The following is a 25,107-nucleotide window of genomic DNA, read 5'->3' on the forward strand; positions in this document are numbered from 1 at the left end:
ACCATCTACATTGTGTTTTATGAATCACCCGAACAGTATAGAATGATCAGTTGTGTGAACCATTGGCAATCTAATTAAGGCAACCACTAGATACAGAAGAAGGGGCTTCGATTTCCATCTATAAGTCAGACCTAAAATAGCACACCAGATTAAAATAAAATACCATTAAATTGTGAAGTAGTGGCTGGTAACAAGTGAAGAGAGATGGCAAACAAGAAACAAAATGTCGAAACCAAGAAAAGAAGCTCATTGAAATGATTTGATAAACTGAGAGATGTTTAATGTTATATCTCAATGAAACACACAATACTCAAATGCATGTAAATTACCAAATATATATATGTATATATACCAGAGCAAGCTGAAAGGACTTAAAAATGGATGAATACAAATATTAATAATTTTAAGAACATAATAATATTATCTTTTGCCTCAGGTAGGGAAGTTAACGCATTCACCACGGCCCGCCACACTTGTTCATTTACCTGCATCAGTTGCAATACAAATTACGAAACATTTTAATACGATGGTATCTTAAAAACCTGAAATGGATTGAACGTTTTACATTATTTTTTGTTGATGCATTGCTTTCTTTTGGTATGTATATGAAAATAAAGATAGAATACAGTTTGTAATAAGGATTAACTATTTTTTATGTTTATTATAGAACATAAAGAATTAGAGACATAAAGGTTCAGTTTGGAAAGAGTATAAATATAAATATGTAAAGTGTAAATGCATACAAAATACATGATTTTGCACTCTACATATTTGTATTTGTACTCTTTTCAAATTGAGTGAAAGGTTCATTTGCAAAGTTAAAATCCTGAAATCTCAATGCCATCTTGTTTTCTATATCAGAGACTGGGTTTGAGTGGACAAATAAGGACTAGAAACCAGACAACAAATTAATAATTTTTATTACGTAGATTCCTGGTTGCCTACTTTAGCATGATCATTTTCTTGGCTCCAAAAGGATATGAATAAATAAGAACCTAGAGAAGGAAAAAGAAAAAAAGAACAATTTCATAATTCCATCACCAAGTTTGTGAAGCTTCAGAGAGGAAAAGCAAGTTTAGCTCAAAATGTATAAAAAAGGACCTTGAGAGTTACCGAGACTTAATGCCCCAATTTGGGCTATATACTGACTTCGAATTTTGCAAAATAGGTCATGCACCTGTGTCGAAGAGGAATTTGATGGATTAAACAGATTGTTGAATTCTAGCATTTATTATATGCCACAAATTATTTACATGTACACAAATGTATATACACATGTATGGAACGATATGCAATTATGCTCCTGATTCCTGAAAATACATCCATGGAAATGATGTTCACAAGCATGATAACCATATGCATGTATACAACTATGCATATGATGTAAATACTAGTTGAAACTTACTTTCTCCAGGTTTTCAGTAATACATGTACTGACCAAATACAGCGATGACACTAGATCGCCCTGCTTTAAAAATGTTCAAACAATAACTGGAAAACTGAGAGGATGTTTTTCAAAGTGAATTGCTTTTGTGAGATTCAAAAACAAATTAAAACAAACTAGCTTTGAAATGAATTGTTTCCAAAAAAACATGGAATGTTCTTTCGTTGTAAATGTGTTTTTTCTCAAGTTAAAATATAACATGTGTTCTTTAATTCTGGTTTGAAGCAAAAACAAGTTTATTTTGTTTCAAAAGCCCCTTGAGTCATGGATCTGCTGACCAACCCATTTTCTTAATCATGGACATGAATGCATATCAGATCTGAAGTTGGGCCACGTATTGGGTCTAATTATGGGCTACAGATTGGAACAAATTTGGGTTTCCAATAAACCTTCTGCTCAGCTTGAATGGATCCATGTTCAGGCAGCTTATTTTTCTTGAGAGTCATGTATAGTTGTTTGTGGGTAATATATACAGTTCATGAAATTTTTAGATTATTTGATTGCTAAGCAAATAATGATTCAAGATTGCTATCTTTTGTTTCTGAGTTACGTTTAGAAGAAAAATGATTGCAACAGAGTAGCAATATTGGCATAGCTCAGGTAGCAAGAAAGAAATAACTCAGGAATAAAATAAAAAGGAAATTCAATGCAACTTTTTACGGAAATATTGACTACATAGATTAACAGAATTTGGAGAATTCATCCAAGGGGTTGGGACCCATTCGTCCAAGTGAAAGGAGACTCACTCATCCAACTAAGGGCTCTTTCACTCTCAAATGAAAACTCTTTTTTTCTTTTAAAAAGAAAGACAATATCTGGATCCCCCATGCTTGGATAGAGAAAAAAATAACTTTTGGAAAATTCTAGGCAAAACTAGCTATTGAAAACCTTACCAAACTAGTTGCTGGAAGCCTACTAACAGACTAGGAGATTTGGGTGGATTTGGGTTGGGGTTTCATCAAAATTTCAATGGGCTTGGCCCAAAGCCCGAGACCGAAGTAGTATAAATGCTAAGTAGGGCCAATCCAAATTGCATAAGTCTTCATATCTTAAACATGTTCTTCATGTTACTGTCATTACTAGAAATTTATTTTTTGTATCTCGTTTTACTAAAGATAACAATGTGGCGTTTCTTGTTTGAGTTCCCCCCTCACTGTTTCTTTGTAAAGGGCAAATGGGGCAGACACTTCTTCAAGGCGAGAATAGGCAAGGTCTCTATCATTTAGCGTCCCTCCAATAAATCGTTCTGCGCTTGTTGGTGTACGAGCCTATCTGGACATTTGGCATAAGCGGTTGGGACACCCCTCTAATTTGACTACTTTTATTGTTTGTTCTTATGGTCTTCCTACTGGCAACACAGATATCTTTCTGTCAACCATGTATATTGGGCAAGAGTCACAGACAGCCCTTCTCATCTTCTTCTATTAACCTATCACACCCTTGGAATTGATTGCTTCTGATGTATGGGATCCTTCCCCAATCTCATCTACTCATGGCTATAATATTAGAATTTATTGATTATTTCTCTACATTATAAGAGTGAAATTATCTCTGTTTTTCTGAAATTTAAAACTATGGTGGAAAAACAATTGGGTACCTCTATCAAGTGCTTTCAATCAGATAATGGTAGAGAATATTTCAAAATGTACTGCTGTTTGGAGCAACATGGTATCACCTATCAACTTTTTTTGCCCTTACACCCAAGCGCAGAACGGAATTGTTAAGAGACCTCATTGCCTTACTTGCCCAAGCCTTGGCGCCGCTCTCCAAGTGGTGGGAAGCCTTTTGTACAGTTGTCTACTCGAGGAACAGGACACTATCAACTGTAAATAAATCTCCGTTGGAACTGCTATACAAGAAGACACCGGATTTCTTATTTCTTTGGGTATTTCATTGCTTGTGCTACCCTCATGTTCGGTCATACAATACTCACAAACCAAAGCCTTGCTCTCTCCCTTGTGTCTTCCTTGGCTACAATAATGTTCACAAGGGATGTTTGTGCCTCCACTTACCTATCAGAGAGATAGTACATATCAAACGATGTTTGTTCGACGAACCATTCTTCCCGTTCAACATATTAGATACTTTTTGTTGGAAAATGGGGTCATTGTAATTTTGGAGGAGAAGGTTTGAGGCGCATCTGAAGACACTGTCTTTAGAATGTTATTTGCCCCCACTTAGTTTCACCGAGTTTGCTGTTGGGTTGCAGGCAAATCCGTTCCCAAGATACAACAGAGCCTTGGGCGAAAATCTGCAACCAACAAAGTTGAAGAATCTCCGAAAAAACCTTCTGTAGAATGTACCAGACCGGACTAAGACAGAGAGAGAGAGAGAAAGAAAGTGGATTTCAAAATTGTGTGTTTTTGAATTCTAATTCATGCTCCTTAAATAGTTTATGAAGATGTATGAAGAAAATGTAGGTGTTGATTTAGATAAGGCACCTTGAACTGTCACAATTTTCAAATGTTGTGACTATTCAAAAAATGGTTAACAATTAATGACTATTAACTTTGAATTATACCTCTTGATCACACCCGATCGAATCATGGTAGTTGATCTCATCAATGGTGATCAACGGTCAGCATCGCACAAAAACCAAAGCTGCCCTTCGTGAATCGCGCTTAGTGCGAGCAAAGTGCGCCTCATTGCGTCGCACACGTAGGTGCAATTTCTAAGGAGTGTAAATGACCAATCAAGCTTATAATTTTCTAAGGAGTGTAAGTTAGCTCCTTTTAAAATATTGAAAACAAAGCTTATAATTTTCCAATGTGGGACAAGTTCAAAATTGGGTTTTGTAAGAGAAAAACTAATTTTTCAATCAAGTGTGCAGGTGCAATTTCTCATGTAATTGACCAATCAAACCCATTGGATTTAATCTCTTATGAGATTAAAATCTAACAATCTCCCACATTGATTGATTAATTATATAGTTCTCTCTCAATCCAAACTACTATGACACAGTTATGCATACAAAAGGTGTTTATCAACTTAAACCTTTTGTTAATATAGATATCTCAAATCCTTGTCAAAGTTATTGGTGGTAAGACCTTAAACCAATTACTCTCAAGACAGACCGGAGACACTCATACACACAAAAATGCACAGTCTCTGCAAGAGTTTCAAGTTTTGCTCAATACTGTTATGGCCATGTACTTCTTTCTTGGTTTCATGAACAATCCCGATAGCAAACCCAAACTCTCATGAGAAGCAACACCACATCTATGTTCACATAGGTGAAATTCCACTATGTGTTCCGTTAAACCCAATACTGATGGTTTTTCAGTTCAAGTTGTAACTTGTTGCCCATTAAACCCAATACTGATGGTTTTTCAGTTCAAGTTGGATAACCATTATGGGTGACTAAGTAAAGGGTCTTAATCCCATCTCTTTGGTTGTCATTCTTACTAATTCTCTAGCTAAGTACTTGGTAAGAGGATCAACCAAGTTTTCACTTGACCTCACATAGATTATAATGATGACTCCATCTTGAATCAGTTGCCTAACAATTCATGTTTCAGACTTATATGTATGGACTTACCATTGTAGTTACCACTGTAGGCTCTTGACAGAGTTGCCTCACTATCACAGTAAATGGAAATTGGAGGCATAAGACTAGGCCAAAGTTTTATATTCAATAATAAATTCCTAATCCATTCAGCTTCTTTTCCAGCAGCCGCTAAGGCTATGAATTCGGATTCCATGGTCGAGTGAGATATAAAAGTTTGTCTCTTGGATACCCAAGAGATCGCACCCCCACCAAGGATGAAAATCCATCTAGAGGTGGACTTGTTATCTCCATTACCGTTAATCAAACTTGTATCAGTGTACCCTTCTAATACAGCTGGATAAGCACAATAAAAAAAGCCAAGTTTCAAGGTTCTCTTGAGATACCCAATAACTCTCCAAATTACCTTCCAGTGCTCTGCACCGAGACTACTTGTAAACCGACTAAGTTTACTTATTGCAAATGCAATATCAGGTCTACTACAAAGCATAGCATACATCAAGCTTCCTACTACACTAGCATACTCAAGTTGTGCAATTGCTCTACTAGTATTTTCTACTAGTTTTATACTAGAATCATATGGTGTACTATATTCTTTAAACCCTAAATGCTTAAATTTCTCAAGTACTTTCTTAATATAATGTGATTGGCTTAATATATAACCCCTACTATGCTTTTTAACTTTTATTCCCAAGATGGTATATAGTTCTCCTAAATCTTTCATCTCGAAAATGGATGATAAGTAGTTTTTAATTTCATTTATGCCAACCATATTTGTACCCACAATAAGCATATCATCAACATAAAAACATACAATTACTCCATAATTTTCAGTGAATTTTGAGTAGATGCATCTATCAGCACTATTATGTTTAAAACCAAAAGTTATAATGCAATAATCAAATTTCTCATGCCACTATTTAGGTGCTTGTTTTAATCCATATAGTGATTTAACCAGTTTACAGACTTTCTTCTCATTTTCAAGAAGAACAAATCCTTTTAGTTGTTCCATATAAACATCTTCATTTAAATCATCATTTAAAAAAGCAATTTTAATAAATGGATGCTAATGCTACGAGTGTTCTAATAGAAGTTGTTCTAGCCACTAGTGCATAGGTGTCAAAGTAATCAATCCCTTTTTTTTGACTAAATCCTTTGGCTACCAATCTAGCCTTAAAAGTTTATATAGTTCCACTAGTGTTGTATTTTCTTTTAAACACCCATTTACATTTTATTGGTTTTGATCATGAAGACAGGTCTATTAGTACCCATGTGTTATTTGACATTATTGAATTCATTTCATCATTTATAGCTTCCTTTCAAAAAGCAACATTTCTAGAGGTCATGGCCTCACTGTAGATTTTTGGGTCATTTTCAATATTCAGGATAATGGGTATCTTATTTAAAATCTTCTCTCTATCAGCCTCAACCAAAAATATAATTGACTGAGTAGAGATAAAATCTGAACCCAAGTGTTTTGTTCTTTGTCTTTGACTTCTTTAGGTCCTATTGTAGGTGTTACAATTTTATAATTTCTTTTTTCAGTCCCATTATTATCAACAGGTATTGAGATCTAAGTTTCTCTTCCAGGTTCTCTATCATTTTCTATAGATTCAAAACATAGTTTATTTTCAAAAAATTAAATATCTCTAGTTTCAATTATTATGTTGGACTCTAAGTCTAAAACCTATAGGCCTTACTATATTCTGCATATCCAACAAACATACTTATCTTAGCTCTAAGTCGTAACTTGGTTCTTTTAAGATATGAAACTCTATAATATACTAAGCACCCCCACACTCTTAGATATGCTAAATTAGGCTTTCTTCCTATCCATAATTCATATAGGCATTTTTTATTAACTCTAGAAACCATTTTGTTATGTAAATGGCAAACTGTTAGGAGTGCTTCCCCCCACAGGTTTAAGGGTGCATTAGCTTTTAACAATATATAGTTTATCATTTCTATAAATATTATATTTTTCCTTTCGGCCAGACCATTCTGTTGAGGGGTATAGGGAAAAGAACACTGATGTATTATTCCAAATTCTTTTCTAGTTGATTTTCAACTTCAGTCTTGTACAATTTAAACATGTCAAATGTTTCATCCTTAGTTCTCATAAGGTAGACATAGGTGTACCTAGAAAAATCATATATAAATGTTATGAACTATCTCTTACCTCCTCTAGTTAATACACTATTGAGTTCACAGATGTCAGAATGAATTAGTTCTAGAAGTTGAGAATTTCTATCAACACTAGGGAAATGTTTCTTAACCATTTTAGATTTTACACATATCTCACATTTTTTACTTGATTCATTATTGTAAGCAATTATACCAAGTTTGCTCATGTTCTTTATGGATTTAAAATTCAAGTGTGTTAATCTATCATGCCATAAAGAGAAAGAATCAACAATATAAGGAGAAACTTTTCATTCATTAATACTTAATTTGAACATACCATTACAACCATATCCCTTTCCAACAAACATCTCATTCTTGGATATGATTAGCTTGTCGTATTCAAAGACAACTTTGAATCCCCTATTACAGACAAGATTTACTGAGACCAAGTTCTTTCTAATGTCAGGAATATGGAGAACATTCAGTAGAGTCAATATTTTTCCAGAGGTGAAGTTCAACTCTACGCTGCCTCCTCCAGCAACACATATTTAGTTTTCCATTTGTACATCCTGGCCATCAGTCATTTCTTCATATGTCTTGAACAAGGACTTGTCCTTGCAAACATGGACTGTGGCGCCTGAATCAAACCACCATCCAGAAGATGATTCTAACATGTTGACTTTAGTAATCATGGTCACTAGATTATCTTCTACCATATTTGCAGATTTGGTTTCGCATTTCTGATGTCGGCAAACTCGGGCATAATGCCCCTTCTTTCCACAAACATAGCAACATCCTTTCTTATTATTGCTCTTCTTGAAATTCCCATCATTCTTCTTTACTTGTAATGCAGGGTTAGTCATCTTCAATCCGTTTTCCATAAAATTGACCTTAGAGTTCAGTATACCGACTAGGGTCTTATCCTTAGTGTCTCTAATCCGAGACTCTTCTTCAATACAAAGGTGTTGCTGAATTTGCTCCAAGGTAAGTTCTTCAGCCTTGTGCAGAATCTTCTTCCTGTAATACTTCCAAGAGGGTGGAAATTTGGCAATGATTGCTCTCACTTGGAAAGATTCAAGAATGATGATGTCAAGGGATCGAATTTTGTTGACTATCACCTGTAGTTTATGAACTTGCTCCAGTATGGGTTTATGGTCATTCATGGTGAAGTCAAAGTATTCTACAATAAGATACTTATTCGTACCTGCTTCTTGTACCTTGTATTTGAATTCCAAGGCCTTCCAAATTTCTTTTGGAGATGTATGTTCCTTGTAGAAGTTATAGAGTTGGTCTGATAAGGCATTCAATATGTGTCATCGGCACAAAAGTACGTCATCTTCTCATTTTGCTCATTCCTTCTTTAGTTTTTCTGAGTCTTTGTCAGTGGGTTCAAGAAGTGATAGCAAATTCAGGTCCAATAGATAATATAGTTTTAGTGTGGTCAAAAAGAATATCATCTTGTCTTTCCATCGACTGAAGTTTGCTCCGTCAAACTGGTATAGTCGAACAAGATCTTAGTTCATCATTTTGATTGAAGTCATGATTGCTTCCGTCTCCATTATAGAATAATGTTATAAAATTGTTGAAGAATCTCTGAAAAAATCTTCTGCAAGACTATAGCAGACCGGACTGAGAGAGAGAGAGAGAGAGAGAAAGCAGATTTCAAAATTGTGTATTTTTTAAGTCTGGTTCATGCTCCTTAAATAGTTTATGAAGAAATATGAAGAAAATGTAGGTGCAAATTCTCATGTAATTGACCAATCAAACCCATTGGATTAAATCTCTTATGAGATTAAAAAGTCCAACACTTTTGATCATGCACACTCAACTATTCTACTGCCACTCCAACTGGGCTCCCCACCACCCCTCCGACTACCGCCTTGACCACTTTGCCTACACCATTGCCCTCCTCTATGTGTGATATTGCATTAAGCACTGAACCCTCACCACTTTCCCTATATCCCCCATCACCCCACCTTTCTCGGATCCACCCCCCCCCCCATCTCTCAATACACATCTGATGCGAACTCACCTCAAAGATGGCATTGTTTGACCCTGTACCAAGCTCTTAAACTCTCAAACCCCACTTGCTCATGTAGCCTCCAAATATTCTATCCTTTTCTCTCACTTTGAACCTTCAACCCTTTAACAAGCCCTCTCTGACCCCAAATGGCAGTCAGCTATGGAAGAGGAAATTGCTGCACTTAAGTGCAATAGTGATTGGGATCTCGTTCCCTGTCATAAAGCTTCTAACATCCATGGCTGTAAATGGGTATACAGTGTTAAACGATGAATTGACGGTAAAAAGGGATTTCATCAGCATTGCTAAGGGATTTCATAAAGCTTCTAAAGCTCATCTCATTGCTAAGAGATATCATCAGCAAGAAGGCATTAACTACAAATGAAACTTTCAGTCTCATAGCCAAGTCCTCTAAAGTGCAGGATGGGTGGTCGATAGAGCAATTTGAAGTGCAGAATGCATTCTTTCATGGTGAATTATCAGAATAGGTATTCATGCAACAACCTTCTGCCTTAAACAGGCCCCACAAACCTGATATTACAAGCTAAGTTCCTTTTTGCTCTCCATTGGCTTCAAAGGATCAGCCTCTGATTTCTCTCTATTCATTCATATCACCGTAACCATAGCTACATATGTTCTTATTTATGTTGATGACTCAAATAACCTAAAAGCTTAAACTGTTAAGTGAGGTCCTTGAGATTTTATTCTCTAACATGCCCCCTCACATGAAACCCCCTTGGGCTTGAAGCGTGGACAGCACAGGCCCACCCATACCTTGTGCTGAAACTTAATTTATTATAATGAGGGTGACAAGAATCAAACACTAGACCACTTGGTCAAAGTGGCTCTGATATCATTTCAAAGAACCATTCAACCTAAAAGCTTAAGCTGTTAAATGAGGTCCATGAATAGGTTTTATTCTCTAACAATGATATCATCATCACTAGTTCCTTTATTCACCAGTTTATTAAGGGCATGCATTGTCACTTTTCCGTCAAGGATCTTGGTGATTTACCTTATTATCTTGTTGTTGAATTTGTTCGCACTAAGACTGGTTTCTACTTATCTCAGAGCACGTACATTCTAAACCTATTGGCTAAAGTTGGCCTTAATGGCGCCACGCCCATAACCACTCCAGTTGCTAGTGATACTCTTAGTCAGCATTCTGGTGTGTCTCTCTCCGAGGCTTCCATGATCTCTTCCTCAATTAATCAAGTTTGTACGTTTAAGCGTATTCTTCACTATCTTAAGAGTACACTACATCATGGCCTTTGCATTGTCCCTTCTCCTCTTGTAGTCAACTCAATGCTTCACTAATGCCAATTGGGATGAAAATCCTAATGATCAGAAATCTCATACTGGTTTTGAATATATCTTGGATAAAACCTGATCTTGTGGTGTTCGAAGAAGAAAACAATTGTATATATCCAGGTCTAGCATTGAAGCTGAGTATCGAAGTGTGGCTGCCACAACAGCTAAAATTCTTTTGGCTCAAATCTCTTTTTCATGAACTTACTTTGTCCATGCATACGCCACCTTGGTGTGATAATGTAGGCGCTACATATCTCTCCTTGAATCCTGTTCTCCATGCTCGCTCCAAGCTATCAAAATTGACATGCATTTTCTATGTGATGAAGTCACGAAACACCAGTTGAGGGTTAAACACATTAGTTCTATAGATCAAATTGCTAATGTGCTGTAAGCCTTTTAGGGCTCTGTTTTGCAGTTTTGGACACAAGTTTTGTGTGACCTCTCCCACTACACAGTTTGAGGGGTGGGGGTGGTGGGGGGGAGATCAGACGAATCATCTTATCTCTCTATCTCTCTGACTGTTTTAACGTAGTGATAAACCCAGGAAACTTAAGAGTCCAAGCAAGTATACAGTTCTTATCTTTGTATATCACCACTTGTATTTATTCTCACAATTTCATTCATTTAATGCAATTTGAATTCCTTTCTGTCTTCATCGAGTTAGGATCAAAAAGTTAAACGCAAAATTAAGAGATTATAAAACAAATAGAAATAAAGCAGAATATATGTTAATGTAAATTTAATAATAAAAGGATGATAAATTAAGGCACACTTAGGACTGAAGATCAAGAGATAATTCATCGATAATTCACAATGAGAGGAGAGATTGAGGATGTCACTCATAGAATCAGACTAAGATGGACAAAATGGAAGGGTGCATCTAGAGTATTATGTTACATAGGCAATAAGGCAAATACCACTTAAATCAAATGGGAAATTTTATAAGACAGTTGTAAGACCAACTATACTATGCGAAACAAAGTATTGGACAGTTAAAAAACAATATATGAATATATCCAAAAAATGATGTGGCAAAAATGAGTATTACAACAGTGATAACTGTAATTAATATCAATGATTTTATTATAGAAAAACATCATGCTGCATACAAATACAGTCAGTAGGCCAATAATTATAACTCCGGACTCCATAAAAGAACCTTACAACATAAAATGAAAAGATACGGCAAAAAACACCATTTTGTATTTCTCTCAAGACCATATTAGTTGAAGATGGAGTTTTTCATCTTCCAAATCCATACATATGTAGTTAACCGATAAATAGGTTACGGTTTTTTATTTATATCATGACAGTTATATGTAGGACTATATTTAAGACTTCCTTTCGCAATTCCAGACGAATAAATCCAGAAAACATGACAATTCTTGACCTGCTTTGAAGACATGCAAAAACTACGCAACCATGCATATACAAATGCAATGCACCTGATAACCAGAATTCAAAATAAAAAATTTTGACATGGTACTGAATGGTACTAAACATTCTTTGAGGTCTTGCTAAATAGAGCATCATGCCATCATTAACTTCTTTCCTATGAAAAATCAAAACCATAAAAAAAAATCATGAAAGTAAATAATGATCATAAGAAGAGAAGACAAGATTTAACGTAGTTCAGCAATAGTTGCCTATGTCCACAGATGAACCCTTGCGATATTCCCTATAATCCAATTTCCAAATTGGAATTACAGCCAGCTTCCTTGCTAGTTTCTAAAGAACAAAGGTTTTTCTCTCAGGAACCCCAATTTGAACCTCTAAGACAAAGAGACATCGCCCAATGATGATCACCGCTACTTGGAGGCATGAAAGACGTTTTGGTATTTTTAGTAAACTCAGGGTCCGTTTGGTTTGCAGTTTGGAATCGGAATTAGAATTTTTTGAAATCAAAATCCGAATAATTTATTCCAGTAATTTGTTTGGTTTAGACAGAAATGAGAATAAAAATTGGAATCAGCAGAACTAAGAAAGGGGTAGGGAATGGCCATTTCATCAGAAATGAAAATGGGATTCCGGTTTTGTCCAATCAAACAATTAGAATCAAAATAGCCCATTCGAATTCTGATTTCAAACCTCTATTCCTGCAAACCAAACAGAGTTTATGTATTTATATATACGATACAGCCGATTTAGGCCAATATGTATCGTATTTTAAGGTTCCTAGAACGTTGCAGTGACAGTGCTGAACGGACAGAAAGGGGAGTCAGAATCCAAAACATGCCCAGTAATCCAACTCAGCAAAGATAAGAAAACTTGGATTTGTGGACACATCTATTAAAGATGCATACTATTAAAAATAGTTCATTTTACCAAAAAGAATAAAAAAAGTTCATACTATTTTGAATTCTAAAATGTTGAATTTGTTATCAAGCATAAATAATAACAATAATAATAGTAATAATAATAGTAATAATAATAATAATAATAATAATAATAATAATAAACAATGATATTGATCAATGATTTAAAGGCGTGCAAAGCATCGTCTGGAAGCATTACTCAAAGCAAGCATAAGCCTCCCATTCACAAGGAAGCGTAAGCCGGGAACACCTGATGTCACACTTGTACATGTTCAATAATGTAAAATAAGCTAAATATAGGAGATTTAAAAGATGTCATGTAGATGTTAAGAATTTGTGGTGTGCTGGACTCAACGCATGCATGTCAACATGCTCACCATCCAGATGGAAGAGTCCCATGTATGGATCATGGATGGCAATTTCTACTCTGCCCAGTATGTGCTCATCCTAACAGGATTTTTTTTTTTTTTTTTTTGAAAAAATAAAGGATTATAGGGTAGTAACAGGTTTTGAGATTTTATAACTTGAAAACTTTGATGTCTGTTCATATTAATTTCCACTCTACCCAGTATGTGCTTCCCCTAACAGGACTTTTTTTTTTTGAGAAAAAAGGATTATAGGGTGGTAGTAATAGGTTTTGAGATTTTATAACTTAAAAATGTTGATGTTTGTTTTGCTTGTTTATTGTTTATATATAATAGGAAATTTGATGTGGTTTCTGGACTTGGCTGCCAACCCAACCTGCCACCTTCAAGTGTGAAAAGAATAGGGCTGAGAAAGGTTTTTCATTTTCATATGCAGAAAACCCACTACCTGTTTTGAAGAAGGTATGAATAGGGAGGTTTGAGGAGACAGGAACGATTTAAAATTTACAAAAACCCTTCTCAAACTAGCACACTCGTTATCATCCATTATTCCATATGCAACACTGGGCGTGGGCAGATATGGCCTAGTTCCAATGCTTTTTCACCTGCATCAGGGTGAATTGATAGTACTAATAATTTATTGATAAGTATTAGCTAATACAAATCAATACTTTGTACGAACTAATAAACTAAAAGGAAAAAAAAGAAAAATAAAGACATGAAAAAGACTATTACCAACAATTTTAAGTAGTAATTAGATTCATATTGGTTTCGTAAACGTATCAGTGAATATTTTAATTATTCCACCAGTTTCCATCATTGTTCAAGTGTATCCTAGTAGTTTACTCTCTACATAAATTATTAAAATATGTATTTATAATGTATTCATATCTTAACTATAATCATTTGAGCCTTGGATTTATTTTGATTGATGCATTTCTGTGATTTGTATGTTCGGAAAGAGTATCTCAATGTGTAACTTAAAAAAGTGTTTATGTCTATGATGGGTAATTTCAAATTCAATATTTGGAAGAATTTTATTTTGCTAATTTTACTAAGATATTTGGAAAATCTAAAAAACATGAAAGTTTTTGAGAAATATGAAATTAGTTAATAAACCTTTAAGAGATCATTAAAAGAAATATAATTGCATATTTAAGGTTCAAAAAATGAAAGCAAGGAACTAGATAAATAGAAATATCAATAGGAAAAATTAAAAGACTATAATAGGTAGTTTTCTCTTTGTCTCCCTTTTGGTCTTTAGTCATCTTCTATTCTTTATATATGTCAATCATTTGCCATTATAACTTTTATCTGTATTATTAATAAATTTTTTGATTAGATTGAGAATACTCTTTTGTAGTTATATGCATTTTTCTTTTTCTTTTGAATTATAGCGATTTAGTAAGTAAATCATATCAAAGTAGTAAGCTAATTATCCAATAATAAACTTCGTATTAGTTCTTTTAGGAAAATATTTTTAAAAATCAAAATGATTTTAATGAAATATTGAAAAGTTTTTAATAATATTCTAAATTTTTAAACTGTAAACATATAGTCTTCCAATGAAGTCTGAAATGCTACCAATATATTAGCAAAATATCATGGATATTTGAAAAAAGAAGACTCCTGAATGATTTTGTATCGCCACCAAGCAAATAAAGATATTCCGGGGATATTTTGCCAAATATCATCGATATTGCAAACCCCTACTGTTCACTTGGTTGATTAAACCAGTGAATTGTTCAAACTGTTCTCATGGTTTAAATACAGTAAATATATTATAGCATGGTTTTAAAAGGCACTGAGGCATTTGAGGCAAAGACAAAACACCTTTTCTTGATGCATTTTGAATGAATTAGTGTATATGTGCTTTGTACATGACAATTTTTATTACTACTACTACTACTATTATGACATCAAGGGTTAGGGCTATAAATGGATTGGATTTGGTTTGGATTAATAAAAATTCAAATCCAATTGGATTTGAAGACCTTAGATTCAAAATGGACTCAGATTGGATTCAAATTTAATCCAAATCTGTTTTAATTTTTTAAAATACAAAAAATAAAAGTTAATTACTTTTCAACTTTTATATATATAATAAATTAATGTAAACATAAAATATTGAGTTTATTATATATATACATAAATTTATATATAACATAATATAAAAATATGTTTTTATAATTTAAATATAATTATATAGATTTTATATATTCAAAAAATAAATATTATAATATAATCGGATTAGATGGAGTCAAATCTAAATCTGCTCCAATTATGTAAACACATCATCCAAATACTGGATTATCAGATCGGAGGTCAAATTGGGCTATAGAGTTTCGGATATCATTGACAAGCCTATCAAGGGTTTACACATTTGTCCCAAAAAGGTTGGTTTTGTTGACTCGCCACAAAATAGAAAAACAACTCCATTTCTATGTTGGTTTTGAATTTATATATAATTTCTATCATTGATAAAACATAAAAGCAATTATTCTTTATCACACTTATTTTTCTTTAATATGGTTACTTAATATGGAATTCAATGAAAGAATGAAAGTTAATGCCATAATATGAGAAGGCACTAAATGAGAAGAAATGTAACACTCCAAATTACATTTTTTGCCCTCACAATTATAGAGGGATCAAATTCAAAAATAGGGATATTCTAGTCAAAATGGGAACAATGAATGTTAGTGAAAGTTATACCTTAAATATAAGACTTAGTGAAAGGGATTTGAAGAGGGGAAAAGTGGTTGTTCAAATTACAATTTTATCCTTACAATTATAGAATAACCAAATTCAAAAATTGAGGTATTTTAGTTAAACAAAAGTTTCACACTTTTAATAGTAGTATAGATATAGATAAAGAGGCTTAAACCTCATATTTGGTGAGGCATATGCTTTAATGCCTCATGTCTCAATTTGATGAGGTATGCGCCTCATTTAATCATCACTAAAATTCTGAAGAGAGCAAAAATAAAAATATTGATTTAATCATCTATATTGTTCAATAAAACTATATTTGGTGGATTATAATAAAAACATATTTCCACATTCTTGTATACATTTTTCTTGATAAAGTTTTACTTCAGCATTTTTAAAAATAAATTAAAAAGACAATTTAATTAAAAAACTCTCGTAATATCTTTTTTTACCCAAAAATATCCATTTGCTTTTCTCTTACTAAATATAATAATTGTATATGTCACTTTATATCCTAATGTACCATATGTGAGAATATTGTCTCCATTTATATATTCACCCATAACACATGGCAGTGGATCCACCAATGTACAAACAAAAAGAAAATGATAATGGAGATTTTTCTTTAAATTAAAAAAATAAGATAAAACTATGAAAAATAGCAGTAAAACTAAATAAAAATATTATTCTTTTAGTACCAGTATGATGTTCCATATTCATATATACAATATATAACATAAATTTTGAGGAATATGCCTTAACTCTCAAACACCCAACTACCTCACCTCCACCTTTAGCCTTTTAAAACCTTGTGTTATAGTTGTGTATGAAAATATTGCAGACATTTAAAAAAGAAAATCAGTGAGCATGATTCCATTGTAGCTGAGTTGGATGGAATTATTATGTGGTCCTCTTTGCATCAAAGCAAAGTTATGGGTCATTGCACATGTTCCTGAACCCATGGATTTTGAAATCCTTAATAACTGCTAAAAAGTAAATGGTTCTTGAGGCATTCCGTAGAAGACATATCCAATGGTAAAGGCAAATAGTCTATACTACCTATAAAAGAGTGAATGCCCCTTTTTTCTGCAATTTTCATTGGATGTTTTCTATCCCCTTGTCTAAGAATATAGTGGGCATAAAGAGGACATATATGTCCTATACTCTCACTTTAGAAATTGCCCACTTATAACTGCTCAGAAACTACCCACTTGTAATTGTTCAGAAACTGCCCATGAATTATAAATAGTTTTATCTTAGAGATATTGTCATGTGCAAATGCACGTACATATTTACTAGTAGAAGAAATAACCGCAAAAAGAGCCTCTGATGATATAGGTACAAAAGAAAAAAAAAAGAAAAAAAAAACATTTGATACATAATCCCTCATTCATGAATTGGAAAATTAAGAGATAACCTCAAATCCAACATGAAATTTAGAAATTATGTAAAAGGTAACTCAGCATTTGATCACTTGGAATTATGTCAACGGTTGGTGTTTGGCATGAAACTTTGACCAAAAAATATAATCAACAAGCATGTTTGCATTCCAAGGTTAGTCACTTCATCTAACCACTGGGTTTTCAAAGGAGGATTGTGATTCTTCTATTAACTAATGAAATTAGCCTAAGGGCTTAAAGAAGAATGTCATTGACACTCTTTGGAAAAAGTGAAATGAGAAAGAACACATCTATTGAGATTTTGAAATTATTTTATACGAGTATGTAATGTACTTACAAATATATTCATATGCCATGATTTCCAAATGTTGATGCAAGGGACACAACCAATGTTCAAAGTATTGAAAATGTAGAGTGTCAAAAAGACAATTTTAAGAAATATATCAGGATATATTGTTAATATGTATGGATACAATAAAAAAATGGATAACACCAGAGAATGTAAATTTAATAATAATAATAATAATACTAATAATACTAATAGTAATAATAATAATAATAATAATAATAATAATAATCACCATCATAGTGCAAATCAGGGTACATTTAGAATTGAAGACAAAGAGATAAAATCAATGTGATCTCATCCATTGGTTCAATAATCCAGAGTCATATGTGGCAGACAAATACCATGTCAAATAAAAGGAAAATTTTATAAAATAATTATAAGGCCGACTATGTTGTATGGAGCAGAGTGTTGGATGGTTAAGAAGCATGCCCAAAAACAAAAGTGGTAGAAATGTAAATGTTTAGATGGATGAGTAGTAAAACTAGAAAGGAAAAGGTTAGAATGAAGTTATACAAAAAAAAGAAAAAAAAAAAGAGAAGTGACTCCAATAGGTGATAAAATGAGAGAAAGTATTGAGATGGTTTGATCACGTAAATATAAGACCATCTACAGACACATGTTAGGAAAAGTGATCTACTACAAGTTAAAAGGGCTAGATGAGCTAAGAGATAGGCAAAAAAGGACTTGAGTGAAAGTAATAAGAAATTATTTAAGTACCCATAATTTAACGATGGATATGGCATTGGACAAAATCGAATGGTAAAATTAAAAAAAAAAAAACAATTGAAACAAGGCTTGTTCTAACTATTAGTTCCAACTCTTATTCCACAAAGTTGAAACAAGGCTTAAGTGATGATGATGAGAATGATGGATTTGCTAGGGAAAATTTTCAAAAAATACATCATATTAAATATATATACATAATAAATACATAATCCTATAGTTTATATAAAATATGGACTATTAGAACAAACTTGGGAAATGCTGAAAAATGATAGAACTAAAAATACCATTATTATCATTATCATCCAAAGCCTCATCCCAACCATGTGAAGTCGGCTGCATAAATTAAAAAATGTCTATTTAATTATTATGATACTATATAATTCTTGTTAAGATTCATAAATATAAACAATCAAATATTTCTTTCTAAATTTTCTTGATAGACTTGATCTAAGGAATGAAAATATCTATAAGTAAAAAATTCGGAGATCGTACAATCATAACAAAAGTGAAATATGATGTAGTGATGGAATTCTTGCCTTTCAACTTAGAGACCGATAAATCTCTCCACAAATTTTCTATATCTTACAATCTAGCACTCCCTATCATTTGTCAACCCACAAAATATATATTTATTAACAAATAATCATGAGACCCTAGTGGTTCCAAATACACCATCCCACTGACTTCCTCTTTAATAAATAAATAAAAAGTTTACAACATTAAGGGAAGGATGTTCTAAGACACATGGGGTGGGTGAGTTATGGGTATGGATAAGGATCCCCTTACGTTTTGTATTCCAAATATAACATCTCATGTTCATATGTTATTTATGTTATATTTTATATCATATAGATAAATATATTAGAATATGACATCCATCATATATATAAATTTTATACATGCATTATATGTATATGATATAAAATATTATATTTAATAAATTTTAAAAATTTATATACCCGAAATTAGGCCATGATCACCCCTAGCCCCTAGGTATGGAAGACGCCGGGACGGGCTACCTATATTGTGTAGCCCCATGAAACCCATATATTTAATGTATTTTATCACCTGACATAAAATGCAGACATTTTTTTATCTGCTTGATATTCTTTTTTTGGATATTTGTAATCTGCTTGCTATTCATATTTATCTAGATAATCCAATTAATATAAAGTTGCAAAACTTAAATTTGGAAATAGTTTTTTATTCTTTTAGGTATTTAATTTGGCGGTAGTTGATACCATTAATTGATTAGTAACTTGCAAATTTGAAGTGCTTTATGTAGACAAGCAGCTGGAGAATCCCCAGGTCAATATCTTTTCACATTCATTTTGATGCCGTTAGCCGTTAAATCAATACAATGATATGTTTTTCAATCAACAGTAATGAAAGTGTTCAAGTACTTCTGACAATAGGGAAATAGCAGCCATAAAGATCAGGGAAGAAACTATTGATTATTGAAACGCTAAGACCTACGAAGGTTTACCTAAAGAACAGTGCTGGACTTGACGAGGGAACATGTACTTGATTCACGGTCGATAAATGAAGATGAGTTTGACACGTCCGACAATAGGCTGAACATCTGCCTCGTATAGTGACAACTGGCAGCTCAACGGACATTTATGATATTATGTGTAGTTTTAGGTCGGACTCTAGAGTCTAGACAGGCAAATAGGGATTCAAAATTCATTAATGAACAGTGCTGGGAGAAGGTGTTAATTTCATCAAATTGCTCGACACCTGGACTGGCCATAGAAAAACTGGAAAAGATCATGCAAAAGGCACAAAAGCAGACATCTAGACGATCCCGACCAACGATCGCATGAATCGACGTGGGAATCACCATGACAATCCAGCAGATTGCAAATCTGCAATCAAAAGAAAACGACTAACAAATAACAATTGCCAGGTTTGAATTTGATGGTCTCAAAAAAGTTTAGCTAAAAAGCCTTCCAACTAACAATTCATGTGATGAAAGAAACCAGAAACGATTAAACGAAACAGTCACCAAGATAGTGAACGCAGTCATAATTTTCTTGATTAAACTAAAAACATATATCATCAATAACGGAGGGCGAGTAAGAAAAACAGGAGAAAAGCAAAAGAGAATGAAAAAACAGATTAGTTAGAAGAAAAAATGAGTTAACTCTTACCAGCAACGAAGATGACGGGCCGAGTGTGATCTGCTCTTCCAGATTATTAGTTCTTCCCTTTACCCTTCAGGTCTGAATGCCTGCACCCATCGCCATAGTAGAGTTGCAGGCGAGCATCAAACCCAGCTGGGAATTGATGATTCTCCACAGACGCAGCCCCTGGAGCTGCAGTTCCAATGAAGAATGGCACATTTGATCCGTCAACAGGAGAAGAAAACCTCTGAAGATGAGGCAACGGAGATGGTGAATTGGACTGAAGGGTCCCCCTATTCAAACCAGCAAGGCCGGAAGAGATTGTGAAATTAACATTATAATCATTCCCAGCCGCAGCAGCGGCCGGGATTAGATGATCGGACAAAAACGAAAACTGCTGCAGCTCCGGAGGATGATCGCCTGTCACACTGAAAGGCGATTGCATTGCCATTGAAAGCTGATGAGGGTTCCCAAAGTGGGTTTGACTGGAAAACCCAGATGAATTATGTGCTCTGGACGATGCCTGCCCAAAAAGCCCTGCGCCAAAGTAATCCATGGGACTAGAAGGCACGTGTCGTGGCTTCAGGACGAAGTTGGATAAACCAAGGTTTTGCTGAGCTGATGTAGTGGGGCTGGTGCCATTGTCATTAGCAGCAGCAGCAGCGAGGAGTTCCGTGAAAGAAGTGCTCTGGGAATTATGGTTCACATCCCGCTGATGAGCAGCATGAGTATCCTCTTTCTCTTTCTCCCTCTCCTTTTCCTTCGCAGCTCTCTCCCTAGCCCTCTCTCTGGCTTTAACTCGGGATTCAGACCGGGAAAGAGATAAAACGGAGCCCTTGCTGGTCTCGGAGGTGCTGCTGCAGGCAGATTTCGTCAAAGAAATATGCTGCTGCTGCTGTTGCTGCTGATAAGAAGGGTCGGTTTCTAATTCCACCTCGGCAGGGTTGAATCTGGGTTCGGACGCATTGGGCCTCTTTTCGTCGCTTGGTTGTTTGGGTGTATCGGGAAAGGTACTGTTAAGAGAAGGAAGCTCGGCAATGGCGTCTGCAGCAGCTTTAATCAGCCACTCTACAGCTTTACTTGGCTGATCATAACCCAGGCGGTCCTGAAGGTCGTAGAACTGGATAGCAGTGGAGACTGAAAGACGAACCCTACGGTCTCTGAGCCCTTTCGCCGTTAAGACCTTGCTGTGACGATCCTTCCCGCCAGATGCTCGAGAAACCCTGAAAATCCTCGACGCAGGCCACTGGCGAAGGCGACCAGTATCATTTCCACCTCCACCACTACCACACCCACCTCCTCTACCTTCTCCATCGTCGTCGTCCTCATCTTGGTACTGCTCTCCTGCTTTCTGCCCTATCTTGGTTGTATCGTTTCGACCGTTGCCAATCCTGGAAAGCTTACATGGTTGAATGTCGTCCACCTCCATACCACGTTCATGCCTTTCTCGAGAAAAAACTGGAACTAGACCCTTTTGGTTCTTCTCCTTCTTTCTTTTTTTTTCTCTTATGTCTCTTCTCTGCTTCTTCTTCGGAACCCGACAAGAGAGAAAGGGATAGAGAGAGAAGTGAGGGACTCTTCTTGCAAAGTCTAAGAAACTGAATTAGGGTTTTGAGTGCAGGTGGACACTGTCCTTTTGCATTGATGACGAGTCTCAGTACTTGGTTCTGTGATAAAGAGCCGTTTTCCACGCTCGATATATCGCGCTCGAGGGCCGGAAGTGTCAGCAGCTCCCTCTAGCTTTTTGCAGTCCTTACAAAAGCAAGAGTCTAAATAGATGAGCTGTGCCTGTGCAAGGTGGGTGCTTTTCACTCTTCGCTTATTAGCAGAACCGCTCAGTCGCCTGCGAAGGGCATCAGATGCTTTAGATGTCGTACAGTCACTTAAGAGTTATTAGGATTTAAGAGCCGTTTGAGCATTGAGATCCCCACTGTTTAGAGTCTAAACCAAGGATCTCTAATCCTATTCTACCTTTAAAGATGGTGTACAAAAGTTTAAAAATCGACGAGGATAAAAAGAAAAAAAAAAAAAGAAAAGAAAAGATAAAAAAGAGAAAAGCTTACCTCACCTAAAATTCCTCAGATTTCAACTCCTGATCTTTTCTGCCTCAGATTTAAGCTTCTTCGCGGAAAAAAAAAAAAGGAAAAACGGGCGGAAACGACAATCACTAAGGCGGAATTACACACTCGTCCCTTTTTATTTACAATTTAGATTTTAGACCGATCTGAGACTTTTTCGTTTCGTACTAAAGCTTCCTGCCAGAAAAAAAAAATGGCAGATGCCAGAAAACAGTAGTAAGTCTGGAGGTACTGAACAGCTTCAAATTAAACAAGAAAAACAAATGATAGAAGAAAAATATCACCTTGTTTCCACTTCTACAATTTAGGCTCCGATCTGAGCTTATGCTTCAGATTTCAAGCTTGCGATGATAAAAATGGCGGAATTGAACTGCTCCAACGTAAATTTTGAGGTTGTTTCTCCTCAATCGGAATCTTAAAACTAGAATTCGAAGATCCGGCAAGAATATGGTCAGTAAAACAACGCTTTAGACCTTGTGGATCTACGGTTTTAGTTCTTACCACTGTGCTTCTCACTCAGCAGATTGTTTCCTGAGTCACAAAATAAAGAAAATAGACGGTTTGTCACAGAAAACCTCAAACATATGCAGCTCTCAACATCGTCCAAGAAAGTTGAATTCGATACCAAGGCATTGAAGAATCGGAGATATAAAATGACGAAGGAATCGATTAATGTGATTTATAATACTGAATCTATTAGCAAAATTTCACCTCAGATGTCAATCGAAGACCGATTAAAGCGGCTTGGAACGACGAGAAGACCTCCTCCGAAGTATCTCTTCTCGCGAAACCGGATTTCCTGTGTCGTTGTTTCCTGCTCCGGTTTTCGAGCTTCGAATTCCAAAGCCCAAAGTCCTCCTTCCTGTTCAGCTCTTCCTTCTCCCTGAAAGCGTACGGCGAGCTCTTACCTCTCTATCGCAAGCTTCGCTACAAAGCCCTGCAACTTTGCTCGGGGCATCTGTGCATACGCCATTAACGGAGGTTAAATTTTGACTGAAATTGTAGGATTTCGAGCTGAATTTCCATGGATTTTGAGGTCACAAGAATCGCCTTGGTCTTTGAGTAAAAGTGAAGAGAGAAAGTGTGTGTGTGTTTGCGTTTAGGGTTCCTGTCTGAAAAATCGAACAAAAAAAAGGCGGTTTTTATCCGAAATCTGGACAGGAGCTCGAGCTTCAATGCCCTAAGCGTTCACCATCCGAGCAATCACCGGGCTTATCGGGAAAGGACAGACATAACGCCGTTTCACTTTAAATAATCTTTCTATTACATGATTGCCCTTATTTTATCACACATTAACAAATTGCCTTTTCTATGGTTGATCCTCTAAAAAATAAAGGAAGAAATAAGCTTTTTAACATAATTTACTACAACATGAAATATGCATTTTTAACATGATTTCTTGAACACATAACTTTTACCAAAAATTTAATTTCTTACAATACCATTTTTTAATAGCTAGGTTTCAATTAGAGGACTACAAACAAAGGGGATGAATTTTTAAAAGAAAATTTATTAGAATATAACTTGAAGCTTATTCAAAAAAAATCAATGATATATTGTATACTTTTTTAATTTTTTTGAAAAATGTAGATTTTTAAATTAGGTTGTGTTTTAAAGCAACTCTTACCGAATGCTAAGGGCATTTTTAAGCTCAATTTTAATTTTCACAATCCAAACCTCAAAATTAAAAAGCATATCGAAACAGATCCTTGGTTAAGGAAAAACGTTCATAAAAACAATTTTTTATGCATAAAATTACCTCAATAACAAGTTAAAGGGAGAGTAGGGGTGCAAGTTAGGAGGTAAAATATTTTTGTTGTGGACCCAATGTAATTGCAATTTCTTACCAAGAAAGAAAGAAAATGCAATTGCAATCAGTAGGCCGTGTTTGTTTGAGTTAAGAATTTGAATCGGGGTAAATTTACACCCCGGTTCGATTTTACACCATAATTTGGTGTAAAACTCCATTCTAAAATGTTTTTACACCTATAAAACTTATAGAAGTAAAATTCTTCTCACTCTAATATTTCTCTTCTCCATTTCTTTGTCTGCTTCATCTCAACCTCCATCATGCTCATGGTTTCTCTCTCATCGGTACCATTTTCAGACCTCTCTGTCTCACTTGGGTGGTGGCAAGGTCGGCCTTCCCAGCTGCGACATTGGCCACACCGACGGCAAAAGCTTTAGGCTTCTTTTTAGCATGCAAGGCGAACTAAGTGACGACAACCACAAAAAATAAATCCCCCGGCAGCCATGGTCATTAGAGAGAAGGGTAAAGCCCACCGTGGGTGAGTCCCGCCTCCTCCTTGCTGCCCGAACAGCCTCTTAGATGCCTCCGCCCCGACAGCCTTCCCACCCTCCTGTCTCATCCCGTACGGCTCTGCCATTTTCTCCGGTGTTTCTTCATTCCACTACTCTCTCTCTCTCTCTCATTTGGTGCTGTATTAGAGCGATGATGTGTTTGCTACAAGCTACAGGTTGTAGCAGGTTATAGGCTATAGGTTGTAGCAGGCTATAAGCTATATTTACATCGATGTGCATTCCAAATTCTGAAAAAAAAAATCATCAAAATTTACGCCTTAACAATCAAACATGATTGGTGTAAATATTAAAAAATAACCGGTTTTAATTT

General features: G+C 35.0%; 1 protein-coding gene across 17 annotated transcripts; it reads right to left on the bottom strand.

Annotated features, from left to right (window-relative positions):
* Positions 1 to 224: 224 nt before the first annotated feature.
* TCP2 (TEOSINTE BRANCHED 1, cycloidea and PCF transcription factor 2) lies at positions 225 to 23,777 on the bottom strand. 17 transcript variants are annotated; one of them, XR_016112921.1, is made up of 8 exons: positions 23,187 to 23,692; positions 22,977 to 23,006; positions 22,760 to 22,896; positions 22,466 to 22,652; positions 20,425 to 22,240; positions 18,556 to 18,604; positions 1,114 to 1,177; positions 225 to 485 (listed from the first exon to the last, which is right to left on the bottom strand). XR_016112921.1 is itself a non-coding variant. In XM_088984519.1 (6 exons), exon 5 carries the CDS (start codon positions 21,824 to 21,826, stop codon positions 20,471 to 20,473), a length of 1,356 nt encoding a protein of 451 aa, XP_088840645.1. In that variant the 5' UTR covers positions 21,827 to 22,240; positions 22,466 to 22,652; positions 22,760 to 22,896; positions 22,977 to 23,006; positions 23,187 to 23,696; the 3' UTR covers positions 225 to 485; positions 20,425 to 20,470. The 17 variants fall into 17 exon arrangements, 6 of the variants coding, with proteins under 6 accessions (XP_088840645.1, XP_088840644.1, XP_088840639.1 ...); XR_016112920.1 differs by lacking the exon at positions 18,556 to 18,604 and having other exon boundaries at positions 1,102 to 1,177; positions 23,187 to 23,695; XR_016112916.1 differs by having other exon boundaries at positions 22,461 to 22,652; positions 22,760 to 23,006; positions 23,187 to 23,695.
* Between the last annotated feature and the right edge of the window lie 1,330 nt (positions 23,778 to 25,107).

The sequence above is a fragment of the Nelumbo lutea genome, chromosome 4 (assembly GCF_056320005.1).
Source record: "Nelumbo lutea isolate HS-2025 chromosome 4, American lotus-T2T, whole genome shotgun sequence".
Taxonomy (NCBI): domain Eukaryota; kingdom Viridiplantae; phylum Streptophyta; class Magnoliopsida; order Proteales; family Nelumbonaceae; genus Nelumbo; species Nelumbo lutea.

What these genes read in the sequence shown, in the direction of transcription:
- TCP2 (XM_088984513.1), bottom strand. Translation starts at nt 21,826, where the DNA reads ATGGAGGTGGACGACATTCAACCATGTAAGCTTTCCAGGATTGGCAAC.